We start from the raw sequence: 23,494 nt of genomic DNA, 5'->3' as shown, positions 1-23,494 counted from the left end.
TAATAGAAAATATTAAAAAATAGGGATATTACTTAATAATTTACCTTTATTTAGTAAATTATAGGCCCTTTTATTAGCTTAATATATTATTAGCTTATATAAAAGCTACTAAGTTAGTTATCTATTATTATATTAAGATAATAGTAAGAAAACAGGTCTAAAGATAAAAAGGTTAGTTAATTACCCCTCTTTTTCTTATTTTTATAATATAAATTGACCTGATAATATGCTATCCCGGGCTTGCTGATCATGCCCTGAGTCTGAAAAAGGGCAAGGCTGGCAGCGACTTCCATGCTAGTGACGTCTCCAGACTCCAACCACCCCAAGCGTGGCAACTGTGTGAGCTTTGCCTTCTGTGTCTGCCTGCCTACCTAGCCTGCTCAATGAACGAAAGTTTGCCCGCCAAAACGCGGCAACGATGATTGGTTGGTTGGGCATCAGTGTTGCACGCAGAGTTGGCTCAAGATGCACATAACGGTTCTTGAGCTTCCGATAGACCAAGGTACTGGCCGGGATTAGGTACCTGAGTAAGCCAGAATAATGTACAAGTAGGTATCCAGGAGGTTAGGATTGAGCCCTGGAACCAGTTAAAGTGTGTAACTTCAATGTGTATTGAAGAGCATGGCAGACTCCAGTGCGATGCTAAAATACGCCTGGATTCATTCCATCAGTTATTTATTAGGCACTGCAGTCCAGTATTTCACCTTCGTTGATGATTCTGTGTACCTTTGGTCGATACATCGCCAAACCGTCACAGCAATAGTGGAGGACCTCGCCTGTCTCCGAGGAATGGCCCCCGATGGCTCGGATCAGGTGAGGGCTTAATACTATGAGTCGCAAATGCCAGAAATAGCGTTCACTGCCGCCTCGGAGTCGACGCCAAAGCGGCCAAACCAGCCTGCCAGGGATGGGTGAACGGAAAGCTAATAAGGCAGTGCGTGAGTCCCCATGACTTTGCGGGATATGTATGAAGTGTGTACCTGGCCTGACCGGTCCTGTACCGACGCGCATCACCATTGGGAGAAACTGCAGCACTCTCGTCATCGTAGCGAGCATCCCGTCCTCATCAGGATAACCAGATCGTTAAGTCTGCCCTCTCGTTCTCTCCATCGAGCCGCTTCACTTGATGAATGATGATACCCTAGATCAGCCACTGAGCTAACATTGGCTGGCAAGGCTCTGTGGATCTCCTGTCCGAAGCGACGCTAGGGCGACCAAGTCCAAGAGAGCGTACGGAGTAGAACCACTGAGGTGGATGACTGACTGCCAGGTGGATACGGTACTGTCTGTACCTGGTAGGCCATGAAATCTAGATGGATGTGAACCCTTTTTGCACCGAAGACTCCGAGTTTCCTGGTTAATCTTCAATACTACGGAGTATGTACGGAGACACGATCTTCCTGCCTGATGGAAGAGCTTGGATAGTACATGTTTTTGCCACGGTACTTTAAGTACCAGTGGGTTGCATTGTCGATGCGTGGATGCTGACGCATATGATGACTCCTTTAGAAATTTGTTCACAATTTCTGGATGACTGATATCAAAAGAATCATCACTCGCTGCCGGGTAAGATACTGCGTGCGAGGCATGAGGCGAGGTACACGCACCCGGAAGAGACAACCAGGTACGGTGCAGTACTGGTACTCCAGGTAAAGCAGCTTGACCCACGACCACGTTGATTGTGGTGGTGACGACCTCAGCCTACAATTAGCAGCAAGTGCTCTGCTTGGCCAGTTTGTTGAATGATGTTCCCACTCATGGTTCTGCTGGGCTTCTCACGCATCCCGTCCTTGTCCTTGTCCCGTCTTCCAAGCCAGCCTAAGCAAAGCGCCACTTTCTGTCCCTTTGACTGGGCCCCTTGGAATTCCAACCGTCATTTGCCAAAGGGATATGTATTCTTTGGCTGGAGCCCACCGCTTATAGATACATACAAGTCAGAGGCGTGATCCACTTTGAACCGAAGTCCACCCTTGCTAGGGTCTACAGTCTTCCACCAGGATTCGATTCGTCTCGACAAGTGCTCACTCGTCAACGACAACGCGACTCGCTGTTTGTTCTGCTGCTCCACGCCCTCCGCCGTCACTTGTGCTCCGTGCGTAGGTCGTGAGGTGCATTGCCTGGGGGCTTGCAGGCTTAGGCCCGCTAGGGGGTGCAGGCACTAGAAAACGAGGAGTGAGGGCCCCATCCATCCCCATCCACCCATTTGCCCATTTCGAATCCACCCATTTCACTCCTGTTGGCCCGACTCCTTCGCTCGAGAGGGAAAAAAAAAAAACTCTGGCTGGGAGTGAACTGACTGACTGGGGACCTAGCAACTGTCGGGCACTACTACGCTACGCTGGCTGTACATAGACGCTTGTCTTGGCTACGTACCGAAGCCGTTACTGCTACGACGGTTCCTGTGTCTTGGCTGGGGAAAAGCGGCGTACTCGTACTCTGATGCTTGTACTGATGCTTGTATTTGCCAGTACAAGTCACAAGTCACAAGTCACCACATACACATGTACACGCACACTCAGAATTCACTCAGGCTCACTTCACACTGCAACGCAACGCAACAGTGGAGGAACGAACACCCGACCTGACCTGAAGTCCACCTCACCTCACCCTGACCCTCCACGCCCACCTCCACACAGGTAGTCTAACTGCACACTGCCTGCACAGCACCTCAAGCACCAAAACTGCCTGCACTTCAGTCGCTGGAAAGGACTGGGCCCTGGCTGGATTGGCCCTGCCGCAGTGCATCATCCCCATCCATCCCCATCCCCCATCTCCCCATCTTGCCATCCAATCCGTCTGGGCTGTTCGTTCATCTTTCTCCTGGCCCTGTCCGTACTCTTCTCTTCTTTCATCCTCTTCCACCTCCCTCATCATCCTTTTCCTTTTCCCTTCCTCTACCCTCATCCTCTTCCTCTCTCCACGATAGAAACCGAATCCTCCCAATTCCTTGACAATCACCAGTCAGCAGGCCTTCATTTGGTTTGTCGACGTTAGGGTTCTGGTCCTTTTCTCTCGCAAGTCTCTCTCCCGCCCAGTCCGTGTCTCTTCTGCAGCTCGCTGCCCCTGTAGACTAAGCTGCATATATCCGACCTGCCTGTTCCAAGTCTCGACCTCGAGTCTCGATTATCACCAGCAACTTTCGGATCTGCGGTCCCAGGGCTTCCTCCTCCTTCAGCTATACGTTTCCTTACTCTCGTACGACCGTCCTTTTTTCATTCTGGTGAGTGCTACTTGTTTTAACCTTTCCTCTGTTCACAAAATACTGGTTCTCGTCTGTTCGACGGAACAAACTTTGAGTTTATGCTGCCTACATGGAACATGACTTTGAATCGCCTTTTCTTGTTTGCTTTTTAACCGATCGGCGCGCTGTGCCAAATTTCATCGCTCAATCTGATTCGATTACTTGAACTCTGCATCTGCACTTACATCTACGACTACGAAGACGACCCGACCAGTTTTATTTTTGTTCCCGATACACTGCCGATCCCGTAAGAAAGAAGGACTAACAGCCAGCTGTACAGATTGGTTGGATCTCAAGAGTTACGAGGTTTACTATATACCATCGACATTGATTTATTCTCGTTCACGCCAAAAGCAATTCTATTTCGGTCCTCCTTCAGTTGACCGTCACCACAAGTCGATTCGACTCGTCTCTGTATACGTTTTATCCTTGCTTGTCGCCCCAACGCGAAGAAGAGCATATCAGTAAATGGCCCGAGTAGCCTACTGATTTCCCGTCGATCGCCTCGCCCTCGACTAAGCCTTGACGCACGCTCGCATTCACGCTCAGCTCACAGGACCGTCTTAACTGTGGTATAAACCCGCAGTTTCGCTTCACGGTCTCAAAAAGCTTAGAATTCCGACAAAGGTCGCGTTCCGATCTTCGTCGGCCCTACCACAATCCTTTCATCATGCCCGGAGGCGTGTGTGCCGTCCTCGATTACGAGGTCGACATGATGTCCGAGTACGTTGCTGAGATGGCTACTCGCGTTGTTACACCCGAGGCTGCAGTGACTTCGCCCTTCCGCAAGTTCGTGTCTCAGATCCTCACTTCCACACGGCTGCCCAGCACCACGATCCTCCTCGGAATGAACTACCTCGCCAAGAGAATCAACACCTTGAAGGGACAGGGTCCTTATAAGGCCTCTGAGGGACAGGTCTGGCGCTACCTGACCGTTTCCCTGCTTCTGGGAAGCAAGTTTCTCGACGACAACACCTTCCAGAATCGCTCTTGGTCTGAGGTGAGTGGCATTGCAGTGTCAGAGCTCAACTCGCTTGAGTTCGAATGGGTCGAATCTATGGGTTGGCGACTGTACGTCAATCTCGATATGAGCAAGGACTACCAGGCCTGGCTTGAGAACTGGCGCGAATGGCAAGAGATCAAGAAGCGACAGGTCGCCCAGGCCAGCCGCGAGAGGCTTGCATCTATTGTCCCCGCCATCGACACAGACATCGCCAGACATTCTGGTCAGCGCCAGTCACCTAACTCGCGTTACCTTCAGGAACAGGTTGCCGAGTACGAGCGTTACCAGGCTATGAAGGCACAACAACAAAGCTATCGCCCACGCGAATCTGGCTGGGGCCAAAGTTCTTGGGGTGCCCCCCTCACGCCCCCCGATTCCGGATATGGTACCCCAGACTATGCCATGTCAGCTACGTCGAGCAACGAGCGCTATAACGAGTGGTTCTCACAGGCTGCTACTCAGTATGCTACTCGATACCCTCAGCCTCCTGCTCAGACCACTTTCTACCCCAACTCGCGCCACAACTCCTACGGCGGCCACTACTCTTACTCTCAGAACATGTGGGACCATGGTCTCGCCGAGTGCAGCTGTGCTGCTTGTGTGGATCCCATGAAGCAGCAGGTTCCTTACTTCGTGCCTCACGGCTACAGTCAGCCCGTCATGGGCTAAACGTTTTTCAAAAGTTTCGCATAATGGCTCTACTCGAGCGCGGTTCGGTCTTGGAAAGAAGAAAAAAGTTTTACAGGGTTTTCATTTTTCTACGGCCACGATTTCCTTTTTATTACACGCATCCCGAGAACGATAAATTCGCATTCAGATACCCCAGGCACGACAAAATTGTTCATAACATGACCTTTCGGCGGATCATTCTCAGGATTTTACTTTACAGCCACGACTTGATGACAGGAACGGAAAAGCCTGATCCATCCTCCTCGCGAGTCATCGTGACGCGCTACCGTCGACTCAAGTCCGAAAACTGTGGCATTTTCTTCTTTGTTTTATTGGTTATATGTTCTGTAATGGTCATAATCGGCGTTCGGCTCTTGCGTTTTACACTACACGGTTCAGCTTGATAGAATTGCGGTTTCTTCGGTTTCCAAAGGCTTCTGCGCGCACGACTTCGCTCTGTTCAACATTTCCGCCGTCAATGGTACTCCAAATGGAGTATATCGCCGCTTCACTGGAGGTTCGGACAATGAACAGACATTGGCATAATGCCCAAGCGCGGCATCTTTGTTATAGATGGCGACTCAGCAGAACTTGATCGCTGCCACACACTCGACGCTAGATTCTGTTGAAGCGCAGGATTGTGCGAATCTGGTCACAATATGTCCTGACCATCTTTTCTCCTTGATGATCTCGTTGTGACGCAGATCGATATGAAAGTCGATTCGACACGAGTACCATAGGTCGGATGGACTGAGCTATGCGACAGTAATCTTGAGAACGGCGCATATTTCACCTTTTTTCTTCACTTTTTCTTTTCTTTTCTTTGTTATTATTGCAAGTGGCAGATACGAATTTTGACCACAGGAAACGGTTTCACACGACGGGGTTATGCATTGCGTTCAGCGGGGAAAACAAAGGAATTGGATTTGATCGCTTTGATCATAGGGTTTGATATCATATTGTTTGTACTTCCCTGGAGTTGTTCATCGTCACGGCTCCAGTCTGGAGTGGTGTCAGATTTGACGCCAAGGAAAACGAGTATTGTACTCTTGACTCTTGTCTTTCGCAGGTTTCGGTGTCGGGCATTACAATGAGATGTTACCAACAGGGTGTTGGCATCTGCTCTTCGTCACGTCGGCTTAATGGATTCATTATGTTGCCGATTTTGTTTTTTATTGCTATTGCATCTTTTCTCACGACTTGGTATGATTCTTACGGAATATTTGAGCATCATACAAAGGGCACGATCCAAAGCAGCCTGCAAGAATCAACTGCTTTGGAACCTTTGTGTTGCCATTCAACAAACCGAATGTATTTTTTCAGCCATCCAGAGCTGTCTATAGGTAGTAGTTTTTGTGTACAATGTGCGCAAATAAAAGGTGTTGAAAGCAAAATTGTTTGCTAATGATTCGAATGGCTCAGCCAATTTGAATGAATCTGGTGCAGTTGTTGGAAGATACACGAGATGTCGGTGGAAGAATGACATTCTTAGCATACTCCTCGTTTGTGGAGCGAGAGATGACGTGAGGTGATGACTCGTGATTGCTACTCAGATTTGACTCATATGCAAAATATACCTTGCATATCGAAAACACAAAATATTATCACATTACTGCTTGCTACTTTTGACAGTTTCTGACCTGATTGGTGCACAAACTGTCTGTCTGTGATGGCCTTTGAGGTGGACTCACTGATTGCGTCGTTGGCCGGCAGATTATCGGATAGCTGGAGCACTCATTAAAGCATCCTCAACCTGAGCCGCAGCTTTCACATACCTACAGAACGTGATAATGGTCTTATAATTGCTTTCCTTGTCCTCACCAGACGGGGCCATTCAAGACGCAACCTCCAATTTCAGGCAGATAGATGATGTCTAGCCGCTTCGTATCGGCCGGCAAGATCGGCTCATCTGGAGAGATCTCGAAAGACGCGAGTGGTGCAGAATCAACATCTCAGCAGCTGCTTCACAATTCTGCCAAATCCAAAGAATGGGAAGCGGTTGAGCAACAATTGGAAGCCGAAAGAAAGAAGCGCGAGGAACAGCGCATCAAGGCTGCTACAGGAGAGGGCGAGAAGACCTTGTACGACGTCCTCCAGGCAAACAAAGGTGAGGAAGGCCCTTTTTAAGGTCATTTCACCTCTTTAACTGAACACCGCAGCGGCAAAACAGGCCGAATTTGAAGAGCAGACCAAACTGCGTAACCAGTTTCGTGCACTGGATGATGACGAGATAGAGTTCTTGGATGAGATACGTGCCAACAAGCGTGCAGAAGAGGAACGCGTGAGACGAGAGACGGAAGAAGGTCTAAGGTCATTCCGAGAGCGACAAAAGGGCGATGCTGCCCAGGGCGAGAATGCTGGTGTCAAAGAAGAAGGCGAGTCATGGGAGATTGGTCGTAAGAGGAAGCGCACGAAAGAGAAAGATGTCAAGGGGCTGAGACGAAAAGTCAGCGCAGCAGAGGAGAAGGAAATTGGGAAGCAGCATACAAAGTCAGTCGAAGGCGCGAGTAATGATCCTTTAGATGAGAAGTCCAGGACAGCAAGTCAGCCAGCTGCTCAGCCATCAGAGAAGAAGGGGCTAGCATTGGTGGGCTATGGGAGCAATTCAGATGATGACGATTGAAGGTATGAGCGAAGTACAACAGGGTTGAGATTACACGATAAAGGGGAATCAAATGCCATTAAATTATATGGCATAATAGACCATGACCACGCTCGATGCCGTACCTCATTCTATCATTAATGTTACATTTGCACCAGCCCCTCGACTGGTGAAATATACAAAGTTGGAAATCCTAACCACGAGATGCACTCCATAACAGAGCTGTAGTAATATATGAACATACATAGCGGTGGCGGCCCGTCACACCCCGCCGCCCTTTTTATATCAAAGGACAACACTCCGTTCTACTCATCGCTGTCCACATTACCAACATTGGGTCTCATGGGTTTGGCATTCACTGATTCGACAGTATAGTTCCACAAGCTGCGGAAGCTTCCTTTTATCCATCCCTCGATCTCGGCCTCAGGGACCTTGATCTGTGCAGCACGGGCTTCATCTTCGGGAGCAATCTCAAAGCGCCGCATGCGCTGCGCCAATCTAGGGTCAACGACCATAGGCGCAGGCCAAATTTTCTCCTTGGGAGGCTCAGTAGGAGCAGCGGCGGTGCCGTCATCATCTTGCTTGGGGGGTTCCTCGGGCTTCCAAACCGACTTGACCCAGTCGTTCTCCTCATTCTTTAGCACGAGCTCCTGCTCATACTGGCCATCGGCCTCTCGCCACTCACGAGAAGAGTTGGCGAAGCATACAGCAGCAACCTCGCGGCCGATCTCGTCGGCTAGTTTGCGGCGGTTGAAGAAGCGGTTCAGGCGGACTAGAGTGTGACGGAAGCCCAGGCGGTGGGGAAGAGGGATGGGGTTTGCAGGAGAAAACTCGGCGGGAATTTGAGGGGGGAGATTAGCGATGGAATAATCGGCGGTGGTGTTGTATGGCAGTGGTTGAGGTGGCCGCTCAGGCTTCTTCTCTTCCTCCTCCTTTTTACCCTCCTCTTTCACTTCGGATTGCTCACCTTCGGCCTTGGTAGTCTCAGAATCCGCCTCGACGGGTTTTGTTATAGGCTCAGGCTTTACAGGGGGGTCAAGAGGACCAAGCCAACCCTCGTGTAGCCCCCTGATATATTCCTTCCATGTATGTCGGCCGAAGATGATATCGCCTTTGACACCCTCATACTCAGGAACCTGGTTCTTCTTCCTCAACGACTCAGTTATAGCCTCATCTGTTTGTAGGTCCTCTTCATCTGGCCTTTCGTGCTTCCTTCTCTCTCTACGGATCTTCTCCGCTACGGCAGCTCTCACATCACCTTGTTGTCTTCCCTGAACGAACTCCCAGTCAAGCCCGGAGGCAGCCAAGACGGGCTTGGCATACTCAATAAAATGATCCTGTGCAATCCGTAAACCATCGCCAGGAGGCGCCTCGAGGTAAATGGTCAGTTTGCGAGGCAGTTGGCTTGCTGAGGGGATTATGTCCTTTGCGAGAGGGGCAACAGCGTGCTTCCACTTGGCAGTAGCCCTCTTCTTCTCGCGCTTGTCGTAGATGATAGCAGCTGAAATGGAACCAGTAATAGCCCAAAATATAAGCCAATTGCGTGAGGGAAGTTTTCGAGGAAGATTTGGCAGACCCATCATCCGCAGAGCTGGGTTCTGTTTCGGCTTCGGTGTGGGCGCCTTGTACGTTGCGCCGGTGCCGGCAGCGGGCTGCTGCGCTGAAGGATTGGGTTCGGCCATTGTGCGAATCGAATGGCTATGCCGGTGTTTACTGTGTGATCCGCAGGCTTGAAGGGTTGATCGCCGTTGTATTCGAGCCGTTTAAGCCACAGGATAGCGACGGTGTTGGTATCGACCTCGTCTTGATCTGTTGGTCCGCCGAAGGTAAAAAAATCACGATAAGCGATAGACGGCTCCGATAAGGCCCGGGTGGTCGGGAAGGAAATACTTTAGCTCCGGTCATCATTAATTGAAAGGCATCTTCGGCCTTGTATTAACGGAGTGAAATATCAGGATTTGAAACATGACTGATTCTGACTTCCTTTGACGGGCCCAGTTACGGATGTTTGCCATATATTTACTGAATATCCATTTCCTTGTAGTGCGTTGAGAGTCAAAGTCTTCACGAATCGCGCCAAACTTCCACAAAAGCTTCTAGAAGCGGTACGATCCTGGGGGGGAATAATGTCAAAGGATGGAGTGTTTGTTCTCGATGTTTTGATTTCAGGAGAGCTGTGTAGTATGTAGCAGTTGAAGATTGGATAAAAAATTGTTGCTTTCCTCAAATGAATTGACTAACTCGGGCTACACAGGTATCACTGCGATGCCATTCAGATTCTTGTGTGATGATCACCGTTGAAGCGCCATGTGGTAAATAGAACCGAATATTGTATAATAATAGCCGGCGGGAGTCAACGTGGGCATCAGACATCTGGCAATGCTAGGTACAGAGTACTCGAGGTCCATGTCTCGCATTCAATATTAATATAACTTGAGAACTACGCGAAATAGATGGTGGATAACAGAGTAAGCCCCAATCTTCTACAATGACAATTCCTCCGATGATGCCCATCCTAGCCATCCATAGAAAAATAATTGAGAATACGTGATACTCAAGAGGCTGAGAGGTCCCTGCTATACATGGGTGACAGGTTCACCTGAAGCTCAGGAATAGTACCACAAACAGCAACATCTGGGGGAACACAATAACAGGGGTTCAGGCTCCTGAGGGGTCTATTGGTAAGGATAGCCTGGGATGAAGATTGTACTTAGTGTACGGAGTATACATACCTTAGATGTGGCCTGGATAAAAAAAAAAAGTGCCATGCTACCGAGTATGATGGCCAGATCGCGATTATAAGTCACCACCAACACCGCTTCTTGGGATTGAAAATTAGTTCGAGAGGAGATACTGAGTACAGGAGATGCTACATTAGTTGGATGCGATGGGAGTAAAGGCTATCACGAAGAGGAAAATATTAGTCTCTTAACGTGGATATCTTGCTATTCAAGGCAATCACATTCTTTATAGGTAGAGGTATTGATTGGCATGCAATTCCGCTTCCAGCAATTTCTTGTTCGCAAAATGAATTCTTGCTAATATCTGAAGATTCAACTCATCGATATGGATACCCGTGATCGATTTCTACTCTCGGGCACCCAAGTTGGGTACCTACTGTACTGAGACTGAGATTATAGCAGCCACAGCACCCGCCATCGAAATGATTGCCACTCAACACCGCTAATTTCAAAGCTAATATGTACTGGCTCAGGTCGCCCGCCGGGCACGCTTCCAACCTATTCTGTCGAGTTGCTGGACCCCTCAGACTGGACCCTCGGTTATCTTTACATGGAACCAACCTACGGTATGCCAACTTCACGGCCCGTCGTGTGCCAGCCGCTAACCGCCAACTTTGACCATTCCTTAGGCCTTGCCTGAACCCAGGTATGTAGGTAGTCTAGGTAAGCCAAAACATCCAGGGAAGGACGGATCCATCCCTGCACGTTTCAGCTCGGGGAGCACAAGTGAAGGTCGCGCAGTGCAGGTGGTGATGAAAGTGACAGTGGAAGCGACAGTGACAGTGACGCAGTGGCAGCACCTGTCATATTTGTTCTTAGCGGAGGGAGACTGCTTTTTTAGCCAAACGAAAATCCTCAAGTACCGACCTACCTCTTGGGCTTTATATACGGAATCCGCTTTCCCCTTCTGCTTCAACTCTTTCTCTCAAAATCATCCATTTTGATTTCTTCTCGTCTCTCCTTCAATCTGAGACCTTCACCGACCGTGCACCAGTCTCTTGGTGCTCCGCCAGAGGTGGCTCTGGTGCTACTTTACCCGTATTGTACTCCCCTACCCAGGCACTCTCCGGGCAGTTGACACTCCCTACCTGAGTAGGTAAGGTAAGGTACTAACCACTAACCTACTGTAACTGACCTTCCTGCGGAAAGGTAGCTCTAGTCCCGCGCCGCCCCTCGCTCTCCCCTCCACAGCCCCTGGACATGACCCTCCCCTGAAACTTGTCCGCCATCTCGACTCCCACCTCAGTCTTTATTCTTTTCATCTCTTCAAGAGTTGTTCACCAACTTGTCGATACGATACAGGGCGAAACGAGGCGATCGAGACGCCGCAATCAGACAAGATGGACCCCAACAACAACAACAATCGCCTCTATCTCAACTTTGGCAACGGCAACGACCGTTTGACCGCCTCGGACAGGGCAGCATATCCCACTACGCCTTCGACCTTCCCGCAGCCCGTTTTCCCTTCAGCTTCAGGTCAACAGCCTGGTGGATTGCAACCCCAAGGCCAACAGCAGCAGCAGCAATATGCTGGTGGCTATGCGCCCCAGGGCTACTTTAATCAGAACCAATATGCCCAGTACGGCGGCCAGCAACAGCAGCAGTCCAATGACTATGCTCAGGGTGCTGGGTATCAACCACGATCCAATACCCCGGGCACCAACGACCCCAATACAGGCCTCGCTCACCAGTTTTCTCATCAGAACCTCGGAGGTGCTGCTCGAGGGCAAGGTTATGCTCGAGGTCCCTCTCCAGGTCAGCGTCCCAGGACCGCTGGTAGTACAGGACAGCAACCTGGCTACAACAGCTACATGAACGCCCCTCCTATGCCTACACAGGCCTCTGCCCCCGCAGAAGAATTCCAGCGTGCACCCGAGCGAAACCCTGATCGATATGGTACAAATGCCAATAGCAACCAAAAGAAGTGTTCCCAGCTCGCCGCCGACTTTTTTAAGGATAGTGTCAAGCGTGCCCGCGAGCGCAACCAAAGGTATGTGCCCACGTGCCTCGGCCTCGCTGCTGTCCATGAGAGTCGTGCAACTAACTCCTGATCACTATACAGACAAAGTGAATTGGAGCAGAAGCTCCAGGACCCCTCACAGGGCGCCGCTAGACGTGAGCAGCTCTGGTCCACTGCCGGCAGAAAAGAAGGCCAGTATCTGCGTTTCCTTCGTACCAAGGACAAGCCCGAAAACTATACTACTGTAAAGATTATCGGAAAGGGTGCCTTTGGAGAGGTCAAGCTCGTGCAGAAGAAGGGTGATGGCAAGGTCTATGCGATGAAGTCTCTGATAAAGACAGAAATGTTTAAGAAGGACCAGCTTGCCCATGTTCGATCAGAGCGAGACATTCTCGCAGAGTCCGACAGTCCATGGGTCGTCAAGCTCTACACTACCTTCCAGGACTCATACTTCCTCTACATGCTAATGGAGTTCTTGCCTGGTGGAGACCTAATGACAATGCTTATCAAGTATGAAATTTTCTCGGAGGATATCACTCGCTTTTATATTGCGGAGATTGTTCTCGCTATTGAAGCTGTCCACAAGTTGGGCTTCATCCACCGGTATGTATCACGCTTTCTCACACCTGTTGTCCCGCGAGCATTATCTGACCTTCAATAGTGATATCAAGCCTGACAACATTCTCCTAGATCGTGGGGGACATGTTAAACTCACAGATTTTGGCCTGTCGACGGGCTTCCACAGGCTTCATGATAATAACTATTATCAGCAGCTGTTGCAAGGTCGATCGAACAGGCCTCGCGACCGTAACTCGGTTGCGCTTGACCAAATCAACCTGACAGTCAGCAATCGATCCCAGATCAACGACTGGAGACGATCTCGAAGACTTATGGCGTACTCGACCGTCGGAACTCCTGACTACATTGCTCCTGAGATTTTCACTGGTCACGGCTACACCTTTGACTGTGATTGGTGGTCACTCGGCACGATCATGTTCGAGTGTCTGGTCGGCTGGCCCCCTTTCTGCGCTGAAGACAGCCATGACACATACCGCAAGATTGTCAACTGGAGACAAACTCTGTACTTTCCTGATGATATCACACTGGGTACCGATGCGGAGCATCTTATCCGAAGGTAAGTAATCATCTCGAGAGTCAAGGAGAACGCTGGTTGCTAACAGAAAGTAGCATGGTCTGTAACACAGAGAATCGTCTCGGTCGTGGTGGTGCCCACGAAATCAAGGGCCATGCTTTCTTCCGCGGCGTTGAGTTTGATAGTCTTCGCCGTATTCGCGCACCCTTCGAGCCTCGCTTGACCTCCAACATCGACACGACTTATTTCCCTACTGATGAAATTGATCAGACCGATAACGCCACCGTCCTTAAGGCGCAGGCTATCCAGCAAGGCCACAAGGTTGAGGAATCTCCAGAAATGAGCTTGCCATTCATCGGCTATACATTCAAGCGATTTGATAACAACTTCCGATAAATGGGTCGAGGTGGCATGGCTTGCGGCATGGTGGTCTCTCCAAGAAGCGAACCTAGTTCTGTGAACGGGCGCTGTCGATAGAGAACGGGGCCGCAACCCGGATGAGTACAACGAGTTCTTCAGCAGTTATTCATGACATGATAGACGAAGCGAATACTGTGCGAGGCTTGCCCGTTTGTTGAGCCTTTTGGCTGTTTCGATGCATGTTTTTGATGATACTATGGTAGCAGGTCTGGTTCAGATGGAGGGACCTACAAGTCGGTCATGACGTTTGCTGTCTGCAATTTGCATCGCATTATACATGACATGTAACAAAACACGAGGATTCCAGAACTGCTGTACCAGTCAATAATAACATACTGAGGCAAAAGAACGTAAAGGATGCAACGTGACAGTGCATGTATCAGACGTGGGTTGTTTGGGACATGACATTTGAAATACAGTCTGCCATTAACTAGGTATCTTGAAGTCTAATACAACTGCTGTGCCGTGATCACATGAGATTGAGTGACAAGTTGTACATGAAACTGGGCAACCCGTATACAGTAACAAGGCTCTACCGGTGCCCTATTTATTTCGAGCCTCGGGTGCTCCAGATAGGATTATTGCGCATAAATAAATAAAAACTCCCGTGACGCCGTCCCATGACCCGGATATCCTTTTCTTTACTCCCAAGATGCAAATAGCCATGATCATCAGAGGGCCAGTAAATGGGCCATTACCTCCTTACCGTCAAACCAGGAGCTGCGTTGAAACGTTCCTCGCGCTCAGTCATGAACATGACCTGAATCCAATACTCCTTGGCATCCGGGTCCCAAAAGGCAAACTGCTTGTCCTCGCGCTTGTCAAGCTCACGGGCAGGAATTTTGAAGCCAACTGTCTCGTAAGGTTCAGCGGCGACGAGTAGGTATTGGAAGTTCTTATCGGGCTCCTCAACGTGCTGAGTGAAGGCGTTCATGACCTGCCACTTGGGAGATGTTTCGGGGGTCGCATCGGGGTATTGGAGCTGGAAGAGCAGACCCTGCTGACGGGAGACAGGGTCGCGGATCTTGGTGATCTTGTATCCCGGGCGCCCGATCTTTACAACGTTGCGACGCTGCGCGAAGCCTGCACCTGTGACTCCAATGGGGAGACCAGTAGCCGGGTCAATGGCGCCTTGACGACCTTCTTTTTGCTCACGAGCAGCGCGACGGGCGAGGTTGGTCTGATGTTTCTTGCCCTGAGTATGGGCAAGGTAGGAGCCATCATTCTGATGAACCGTGAGACAAAGACGGCACTCGAACGAGCCGACGTGATTCTTGAAGAAGTAGGGGTCCTTGTCGAGGTCGATGGTCTCGAGAGCGAGCTTGCGAAGACGTTCGCGACGGTCGGCGTTGGTGGCGGACTGAGAAGCGACGCCTCCACCGCCGAATTTCGAGCCGGCGCGGTTTTGGAAATCCATCGTCGGAGATTTTGTGAGTGATGTGATGGGAATTGAAGGGTTGGTTGGCGCGAGGGTGAGAAGGTAAGAAAAGCGCGATTGAAGGTGGGAAGTATGGTTACATTTCTGACTAAAGAATTAAGTGGAGACAAAGTCAAGGCAAAGTAGGGTGTCCAACCAATCAGACGCTGAAAATGCACTTGAACAACCTAAGGTACCTTATATTGGCCATATATATATGTCATCAGACAAATACTGGTAAGACGGAGATATTGTTTTCCATATAAAAGTATAATAATGGTGTCATAGTACGGCTTGTAATTAGATTTTAACCATTTCCGCACGCTTAGAAACCCATGCCTCAACACAACTGACAAATCTATCAAACTCGTCCATGGGAGTGTCGAGCACCAAAGCCATGAATCCTCTTCGGACGATCCAGAACCCCTCCTCCATCATATCAAGCCAAAAGAGATCCCTCAAGGAGTCGAGTTCTTCGACTTCACCAGATCTTTCGATTACGCGAGAACCGTCCCTGGGAAAATGGATCCCCATGATAGTGCCGATACCAGTAAAGAGCACTCTTGTGCCCTTTGTTACAGCATTGAGTCGGTCCCTGAGCTCATCTCCAGATCTTGTGAATTGGGCTGCAACCTCAGGCGTGTAGACCTTTGTTAGGCCGGCGTGTCCAGCGTGTGTCACCAGAGTGTTGTTGTTAAAAGTGCCTGAATGCGAGAGAGCAGCGGGGAGTCGTGGATCAAAAGCAGCCATGATGTCTGCTCTGCCGCCGAAAGCACCAAAAGCCAGGCCCCCACCAAGATACTTTCCAAACGTCTTGAGGTCTGGTTTGAGTCCCCTCATCTCGGAGATACCCCCTCCTGAGAGACGGGAGGTCATGACTTCGTCGATGATGAATAAGACGCCGGCCTGAACCTATGAGTATACTATACAAGATGGAGCCGACAGAGCACGCAGACTTACATTTCTAGCAATCTCTTGTATGCCCTGAAGAAATTCAGGGTGTCCGGGAATGCCACCTCCAGAGCCTTGCATCCCTTCCACCAACACAGCAGCAACACCCTCACTCTCGATAGCAGCACGAGCGCTGTCAAGGTCGTTGTACCTGGCCACGACCCAATCATCCAGGTCGACATTGTTGGCCTCTGGGTTTCCTCCCTTGAATCCTATTACAGCACCATGATAGCCCCCACTGAAAGTGACGACTTTTCTTTTCTTGGTGAAAGCCCTGGCAGCTGCTAGAGCGTGGATGTTGGCTTCAGTACCAGAGTTGCAGAAGCGTACATGTTGCAGATCGAAGCGGCTGCAGACTTGGCGAGCGAATATCTGCTCTTGAGCTGTATTGCCACCAACATTCATGCCTACATTGTCAAGTACATCTTGAATAGCCGAGATAATGACGGGGTTGGAATGCCCATAAAGAGCAGCTGTGAACTCGCCGGTGAAATCTGTATAACTGTGCGATCTGTAAGAAGAACCGTTGGCCGGTTGAGATGGCCTACAAGACTTACGAATGTCCATCCTCAGAGGTAATTTGATGGCCTTTGCCCGACTTGATCACAACGGGGAATGGACTAGCGTGCAGAACAGTCCTCGTGTTTCCGCCAGGCATTGATTTGAGAGCCTCATCGTGAAGAGCCCTGGATCGAGGATTACGATCAATGTATCGAGTCGTGGCGGCCTCGAGTTCCGCCTGGATTTGCTGGATGAGTTCTGAAGACATGGCTACTATACCTACCAACTCAGGTACTTGTGGTGTTGACTTGGCTTTTAGTGTAAGTGTATGCTGACATCCAAGAGGAAAGGCGCTGAATTATATATGTTATTTTAGAATCGATTTCAGTTACACGCCCTTTCGCATTTCGGGAACAAGTGATGGTCATAATGTAGATATGTTTGTGGTGGTGGTTTTCGGGTCTACCTTGATAGGATGTTATCGGGTTTCGGGTCTGGCGTAGGCATAGTTTCCACCGACTTATTCACAACGACCCAAGTTACCTAGGTCAGGAACCGCTAAAGTGACCATATCAACAACGGGTTGATGAGTTTAGACAAGAGTGATACTGAAAGTCCTCGTATGAATTAAGCCTACGATATTCCCAACACTGACATTTAGTAGTGGATATGGGAACTTGAAGAGTCTCAAACCGGACGAAACATCCAACAGCAGGAAATTGAGAGTGGCTTGAAATCTTTGATTTGTGTCTTTATGATATATCTCATCAATACCTACCTACGTAAGGTAAGCATGCAACTCATCAATCTCAGGTTTCCCAAAGATAGGTAGGTACGTACCCTCCGAAGTGGGGGAAGAAAAGCGGTCTGGAAAATAAAAGCGGCAGAATCTGAATATCCCACTTAATTTTTCAAACTTTTGGCTGAGACTACACCAGCCAAGACGAGAACAAGACAAGCCGATCACAGTAAAATCAAGTCAAAGATTTAACTCACAATGGCCGGCTCAATCACCAAACCCAAGAGTAGGTCGAATCAGCATAAACAAACCCCACCCAAATTTTACTGCCTCCAATACTGACTTGATTGTCCAGAGCCCAAGTCCAAGCGAACTCCCGTTCGTCTTCGCCACAAGATCGAAAAGGCTTCGGCCGCAAAGCAAAAGAAGGAGCGCAAGTTGGCAAAGAAGAACCCAGAATGGCGATCAAAGTTAAAAAAGGACCCCGGAATCCCCAACCTGTTCCCCTACAAAGAGAAGCTGCTCCAGGAGATTGAAGAGAACCGTCTAAAGAAGGCCGAGGAGGCGCAAAGAAGAAAGGAGCTGGCCAAGGCTGCAAAGACGGGCTCCAAGGACGAGGCGGCCACCACCGACGTCCAGGTCGACGTTGGCGACGAGATGGACGAGGACGGCATGGACGAGGATATCGACGAGTCAAACCCCATGGCGGCGCTCATCGCGAGCGCCCGCGCTGCTGCTGCTACCTATGATCGACAACTCGCTGACGACGACAACATGGACGACGACGACGATAGCGACGACTCCGACAACGACCGTGGCCCTGAGATGTCCATTGGCCAGGCCTCGTCAAGAAAGACCTACGACAGAGTCTTCAAGCAAGTCGTTGAGCAGGCCGATGTTATTCTCTATGTCCTTGACGCTCGCGATCCCGAGGGCACCCGCTCTCGCGAGGTTGAGCGCCAGATCATGGCTGCCGCAGCTGGCGGCAAGCGACTGATCCTGGTCATCAACAAGGTCGATCTCATCCCTCCCAAGGTTCTACGAGACTGGCTTATCTACCTGCGACGATACTTCCCTACTCTGCCTCTCCGAGCCTCTGGCGCTGCTCCCAACGCCCACACCTTCAACCATCGCGATCTGACCGTCCAGAGCACCTCCGCCACGCTCTTCAAGGCCCTCAAGAGCTTTGCCGCCAGCCGACAACTCAAGCGCGCCGTCTCTGTTGGTGTCATCGGTTATCCCAACGTTGGCAAGAGCTCTGTTATCAACGCTCTTCTTTCGAGGATGAGCGGCAAGGGTGGCAGCTCCTCCAAGGCTTGCCCTGCTGGTGCCGAGGCTGGTGTCACCACAAGTATTCGCTCGGTCAAGATCGACAGCAAGCTCACTCTTCTCGACTCCCCCGGTGTTGTCTTCCCCTCATCGTCTTCCACCCAATCTGCTGGTCTTGTTTCTCTCAAGAACGCCACCGAGGCACATGCTCACTTGGTTCTCCTCAACGCTGTGCCCCCCAAGCAGATCGACGATCCTATGCCCGCCGTGACTCTTCTCTTGAAGCGTCTCTCAGCCTCGCCCGATCTCATGCAGAAGCTTACAAGCGTTTACGATATTCCTGCCCTCCTCCCTGATCGTACCGATGGTGACATCACCACCGACTTCCTCGTCCAAGTCGCCCGCAAGAGAGGCCGTCTTGGTCGTGGTGGTATTCCTAACCTCTCTGCTGCTGCTATGACAGTCGTCACTGACTGGCGAGACGGCCGCATCCAGGGTTGGGTTGAGCCTCCTGTTCTAGCTGTCGAGTCGACAACCACCGCCTCCAAGTCGGCCATCAAGAACGCTGGTGAGGACGAGGTGGCTGCTGACCAGAAGCAGATCGTGACCGAATGGGCTGCCGAGTTCAAGCTCGAAGGCCTATGGGGTGACGACGAGGGCAGTGCCGAAGCCGCCGATGCTATGGAGCAGTAAAGAAAAAGTGTTTCAGCGGTTTTGTTCGGCAAAATGACGGAAGGGTTTAACATGAGTTCTTCTTCACTGGAAAGTTTGGCGTTTCATGGATCTGGTAGACCGGTTTATATCCGCGCATATACATTCGTAAATAAAAAAACAATTTGTCTCCCCAAAACTCCTACATGGTTTACCAAGTGACTCGTAGATTATGCATGATGCCGTATGCCTCCCAACACAACCCAGCTTTTGTTCGTCTATATCTATGCTTCGATCAATTCCATCTTGACACCGCGTTTGCCCGTCATTTCATCCTTCTCGTCACGGACTTTAACCCTGACTTTTTGGAAGAGCTCTACCTTGATCTCGCGGCTTCCCTTGGTTGTAAGCGTGTATGTCTCTGCGTCGTACTCGGCCTCGGGCTCAGGCTCCGCAAGGTCTCGAAGGCGGATCAGGCCCTCTGTACCAAAACGTGGAACAAGGACGACGAACCCGTTGCTGAAGATCTTCATCACGAATGCGTCTTCCTCCGCAACCTTGCCCTTGAGGGCTTGACCGACATAGTAGGCGATGCTGGCACGACCGGCCATCTGAGCATTGCGGTGGCGCACGTTGATGTTCTTACAGACAGCCTCAAGGCGACCCCGGCTGCGGACATTAGGGTGTATGGCCTCGTAGTCGATGGCAGCAGCGAGCTGCCTGTGGGCAAGAAGATCGGCGTAACGGCGAATGGGAGAGGTGAAATGAGTGTAGATCTCTGAAGCAAGACCATAATGGCGGAATTCAGGATAGGCCTGTGTTCCAGAGCAGAAATACTCTGCACTCATCATGCAGCGAGTAGCCATGATACGCACAAGGGTGTTGAAGAATGGCTCCTTGGGGTCCACGCACTGATCCAGAGAATCGGCAAGGGCCTTGCTGGAGTCGGTCCGCAACTCCATGCCACGCTTGGTGCGGAGTTGGTTTGATAGTTCATCAAAGTTTGTCTTTGGGGGAGCCGCGTGACGACGGAGAATGGCAGTTTGAGGAAATGCTTCATAGATCTTGGCTGCAACGCTCACGTTGGCGAACAACATGAACTCTTCGACGAGAGAGTTTGTATCGAGAAGCTGCTTTGTCTTGACATCAATAGGATCAGACGTCTCAGATTCAGTTTGCACCTTGACTTCTGGGGAGGAGAGGCTCAGGGCGCCAGCATCCATTCGCTTCTTCTTTAATTTCTTGGATAGCATGAGAAGCATGCGCATTCCCTTGGTAAGATCGTCTTGCTGAGACTCATCGTCGATTCGCAACTGGGCCTGTTCGTAGCTGAATGCTTCTCGAGATTTGATGACAGACTTGGTGAAGCGAACGTTGACGATGTCAGCATTGTCGTTCAGCTCCCAGAGCACCGAGAATGCAAATCGCTCGACGTAAGGCTTGAGCGAGCAAAGATCGGTACCGAGAAGAGGAGGTAGCATATCGATACGCTTATCGACGAGATAGACTGTGGTACCCCGGATACTGGCTTCAGTATCCATGGCATTGGCAGGCTTGACAAAGTTGGACACGTCGGCGATGTGAACACCAACTTCATAGTTCCCATTAGGGAGCTGCTTGGCATGGAGGGCATCGTCGATATCCTGGCACCCAACAGGGTCAATACTGCAGATGAGAAGACCTCTGAGATCCTCCCTCTGCCTCCAACCAGGATCTTCTAGGCTTGTCGGCACTCTCCAGTCGTGTCCCTCTCTGGGAAGGCAGTCCAGCACGGTCTTGGGAAAAGGCCGATATTGAACATCCCACTCCAGCAACAGAGCTTCGGTCTCGGCCGATTTGGTCTCCAGCTCACCCAAGGATCGCACGAAATGTCCGATAGGATGTCTTGAGTCGCGCTCCCAGGCATCGATGGTTACCAACAGGCGCTTGCCAAGAAGGTCAGCAACCTGACGCGTACGAAGGCGGATTTTGGGAATCTTCTTGTCCATTGGAATGAGGAAAACGCTGTCCTGCTTGCGACCTTGGCTGGAACCCTTACTGGCGGACGATGGGTCAATATGACCAACATACTGACGCCAGTTGCGCTTGATCACACCCACAACCTTAGCCGTAGGCTGAGGCTTGCTTTCCGATGCACTCTTCTGAGTCTTCTTGACCTGCTCTTGCAAGGCCTTTCGCTCCTTTTCAGATACGAGATCCTGGGTCTCCTCCACATCTGCATTTTCGTTCTTGGTGATGGCGTCCTCCTCAATGATCTTTGTCGAAGGTTCTTTCCACTGATCTTGAGGAAGAACTTCAACGACCACAACGTCACCATCAACGGCTCGGTTGATGTTTTCGCGGCCCAATACGAGAAGAGGTTTGGGGAACGCCGGTACTTTGATTGAACCCTCGAGGTAGTTATATGGCGACACATTGAAGATTCCTTGATGCATTAAACCAGCCTTGACTCCAGTCATCATCCTTGATAGAGTAAAGTACTCAGGGTACAGCATCTGGCCCTGCTTCTTGAAAGACTCTTGGTTTTGAGCTTCTGCGACTAAATCTAGTAGCCTCTCACCATCTTCGAGGCCACCCACATAGTCCCGGAGAGAAGATGCATGGAGCCCATCTTCCTTGGCCTTGCGAAGGTTCTCTCGATCATCGCTGAGCATCACTACTGCTGGGAGATTTTTCGCTTTTGTCCTGGCAAGATGTTCGCCGTACCACTTGACGGCTAACCGCACAGCTCTGTCATTCCTGTCATTCACAGTCTCATTTGCCTGGCGGTGGACGAATGTCTCGAGCCTAAAGTCGTTGAAAAAGACGTAAAATCTCTTATCCTCGCTCTTTGTGAGCCCCACTAGACGGTTGTAGAGTGGTAATGACCGATTTCGCAGCTCCTCGAGTACTGTTTGCAAGATGATAACATCGTAGAAAGCTGAGCTCTGCTCGAAAAGGTCCATTGCGTTGAGCAGCGCGTTAGTATCAGGCACCAGGTAGTGGCCCTGAGGGAAAGTCTTGGTGCCTGCTGGCTTGTCCGAGAGCACAAAAGGCTGAGCTGCAATACTCATTAATGAACTGGACGATTCAGGCGGAAGTAAGAGTCTTACCTTGCTGAGCGGCATTTCTAGGGGCATCCTGAAGACAAGCTTTGCAGAGCTTGGAGGAGCAGGGGATGTCTGTTCGTAAGTAGACTTCTCTCACGATTTTCTGTACTTTGCCACTCCGGGTTGATCGCACGTAGACCTTGCTGGAGATATTTGAGGCCAGAGAATCTGTCTCAGTAGATCTTTTTAAGCTCGCCATCTTCGACAGTCTACTTTTCTTGCGGCGTGGTAAAGTTTAGAGTAGATAATAATGATGAAAAGACTGTTGATCGCAAAGCGTCCGGGTAGGCGATAGTGGGGCGCTTATCGATAAGTCAGCAATTGTTCATGTTCTTCAAAAGTCCTGCGAACGAGCAGGAATCTTTGGTAGTAGTCTTGAGGACTATTACCTCCTGAAGGACGTGAAAAGTAAAGCAAGAGTAGATCCCTCTCTACATTGGCTGTAAAGAGGTCTCTAGACGATAAAATCCATCACTTCTTTCCCTTTCTTGGAAATATATGTTTGAGCAGATCCTTATCACATGACGCTACAGTCACGTGCTCTGAACTTCACCTCACTCACCTCGCCTTCCTCTCAAATCTTCTATCTGCAGATTACGTTTCATACAAAATTCGATGCCCTCAATACCGGGGCTTTGAGATTCAAACAAAACAGATTATGTGTATGCCTTTCGAGAGAATAGCTGTTGTTTTGGAAGTGTGTTGCTAAGCTGCTGCCTCTTTCTCCATCAGTCAAATACAAATGACTTACACGTATCCGAGCCGACAGTCGCATGCTATTCAAATTCACAAAATCCATAGCATCTCTCCATACCTATCTGATTGGGATTCCATTTTAATCAATGGAGAAAAGAAAAAATCATTGCACTTTGCCTTAGTTGCACTCAGAGCGCCAATCCAGAGCCTGCGAGGTCTGGTCAGCGAGACCGCATACTACCCATACTACAGTTTTCAACATCTTCTATGAGCCAATCATATAAGCTTTGTTGAGTTAATCTGTCAAAGGGACAGGTTCAAAGTCCCCAATGCATACACAAGGCTGTGTCATCCCACGCGCCCTTTAGGTTGCGTTCAGTTACCCTCTCCGACACGGGCTCAGAGACGTGTCTTTCCTCGAAGCATGCTGCATTACATGACTTGATAGACAG

The 23,494-nt window shown here is 50.1% G+C and overlaps 8 protein-coding genes across 8 annotated transcripts; 4 read left to right on the top strand and 4 right to left on the bottom strand.

The window, feature by feature from the left end:
• Positions 1-3,911: 3,911 nt before the first annotated feature.
• Positions 3,912-4,913, top strand: FTJAE_11101 (cyclin CLG1; the record flags this gene model as incomplete). The annotated part of the gene is made up of 1 exon (XM_037344010.1): positions 3,912-4,913. One exon carries the CDS (start codon positions 3,912-3,914, stop codon positions 4,911-4,913), a length of 1,002 nt encoding a protein of 333 aa, XP_037201855.1.
• A 1,869-nt stretch (positions 4,914-6,782) lies between these two features.
• FTJAE_11100 (nefa-interacting nuclear nip30) lies at positions 6,783-7,536 on the top strand (the record flags this gene model as incomplete). Its single annotated transcript, XM_037344009.1, has 2 exons — positions 6,783-7,020; positions 7,073-7,536. The coding sequence occupies 2 exons, from the start codon at positions 6,783-6,785 to the stop codon at positions 7,534-7,536; spliced, it is 702 nt and encodes a 233-aa protein (XP_037201854.1).
• Positions 7,537-7,820: 284 nt separating this feature from the next.
• On the bottom strand, positions 7,821-9,197 carry FTJAE_11099 (mitochondrial import inner membrane translocase subunit tim-54; the record flags this gene model as incomplete). Its single annotated transcript, XM_037344006.1, has 1 exon — positions 7,821-9,197. One exon carries the CDS (start codon positions 9,195-9,197, stop codon positions 7,821-7,823), a length of 1,377 nt encoding a protein of 458 aa, XP_037201853.1.
• Positions 9,198-11,596: 2,399 nt separating this feature from the next.
• FTJAE_11098 (AGC NDR NDR kinase) lies at positions 11,597-13,705 on the top strand (the record flags this gene model as incomplete). The annotated part of the gene is made up of 4 exons (XM_037344005.1): positions 11,597-12,246; positions 12,319-12,819; positions 12,878-13,351; positions 13,405-13,705. 4 exons carry the CDS (start codon positions 11,597-11,599, stop codon positions 13,703-13,705), a joined length of 1,926 nt encoding a protein of 641 aa, XP_037201852.1.
• A 718-nt stretch (positions 13,706-14,423) lies between these two features.
• Positions 14,424-15,146, bottom strand: FTJAE_11097 (splicing factor 3A subunit 2; the record flags this gene model as incomplete). The annotated part of the gene is made up of 1 exon (XM_037344004.1): positions 14,424-15,146. One exon carries the CDS (start codon positions 15,144-15,146, stop codon positions 14,424-14,426), a length of 723 nt encoding a protein of 240 aa, XP_037201851.1.
• Positions 15,147-15,446: 300 nt separating this feature from the next.
• FTJAE_11096 (glutamate-1-semialdehyde 2 1-aminomutase) lies at positions 15,447-16,866 on the bottom strand (the record flags this gene model as incomplete). The annotated part of the gene is made up of 3 exons (XM_037344003.1): positions 15,447-16,052; positions 16,107-16,599; positions 16,655-16,866. 3 exons carry the CDS (start codon positions 16,864-16,866, stop codon positions 15,447-15,449), a joined length of 1,311 nt encoding a protein of 436 aa, XP_037201850.1.
• Positions 16,867-17,595: 729 nt separating this feature from the next.
• FTJAE_11095 (nuclear GTPase) lies at positions 17,596-19,299 on the top strand (the record flags this gene model as incomplete). Its single annotated transcript, XM_037344002.1, has 2 exons — positions 17,596-17,623; positions 17,693-19,299. 2 exons carry the CDS (start codon positions 17,596-17,598, stop codon positions 19,297-19,299), a joined length of 1,635 nt encoding a protein of 544 aa, XP_037201849.1.
• Positions 19,300-19,541: 242 nt separating this feature from the next.
• On the bottom strand, positions 19,542-22,545 carry FTJAE_11094 (mitotic control dis3+; the record flags this gene model as incomplete). The annotated part of the gene is made up of 2 exons (XM_037344001.1): positions 19,542-22,297; positions 22,350-22,545. The coding sequence occupies 2 exons, from the start codon at positions 22,543-22,545 to the stop codon at positions 19,542-19,544; spliced, it is 2,952 nt and encodes a 983-aa protein (XP_037201848.1).
• Between the last annotated feature and the right edge of the window lie 949 nt (positions 22,546-23,494).

This window comes from Fusarium tjaetaba (assembly GCF_013396195.1).
Source record: "Fusarium tjaetaba strain NRRL 66243 chromosome Unknown NRRL66243_c0000268, whole genome shotgun sequence".
Classification (NCBI taxonomy): Eukaryota; Fungi; Ascomycota; class Sordariomycetes; order Hypocreales; family Nectriaceae; genus Fusarium; species Fusarium tjaetaba.
This window is presented reverse-complemented; position numbering and strand designations above follow the sequence as displayed.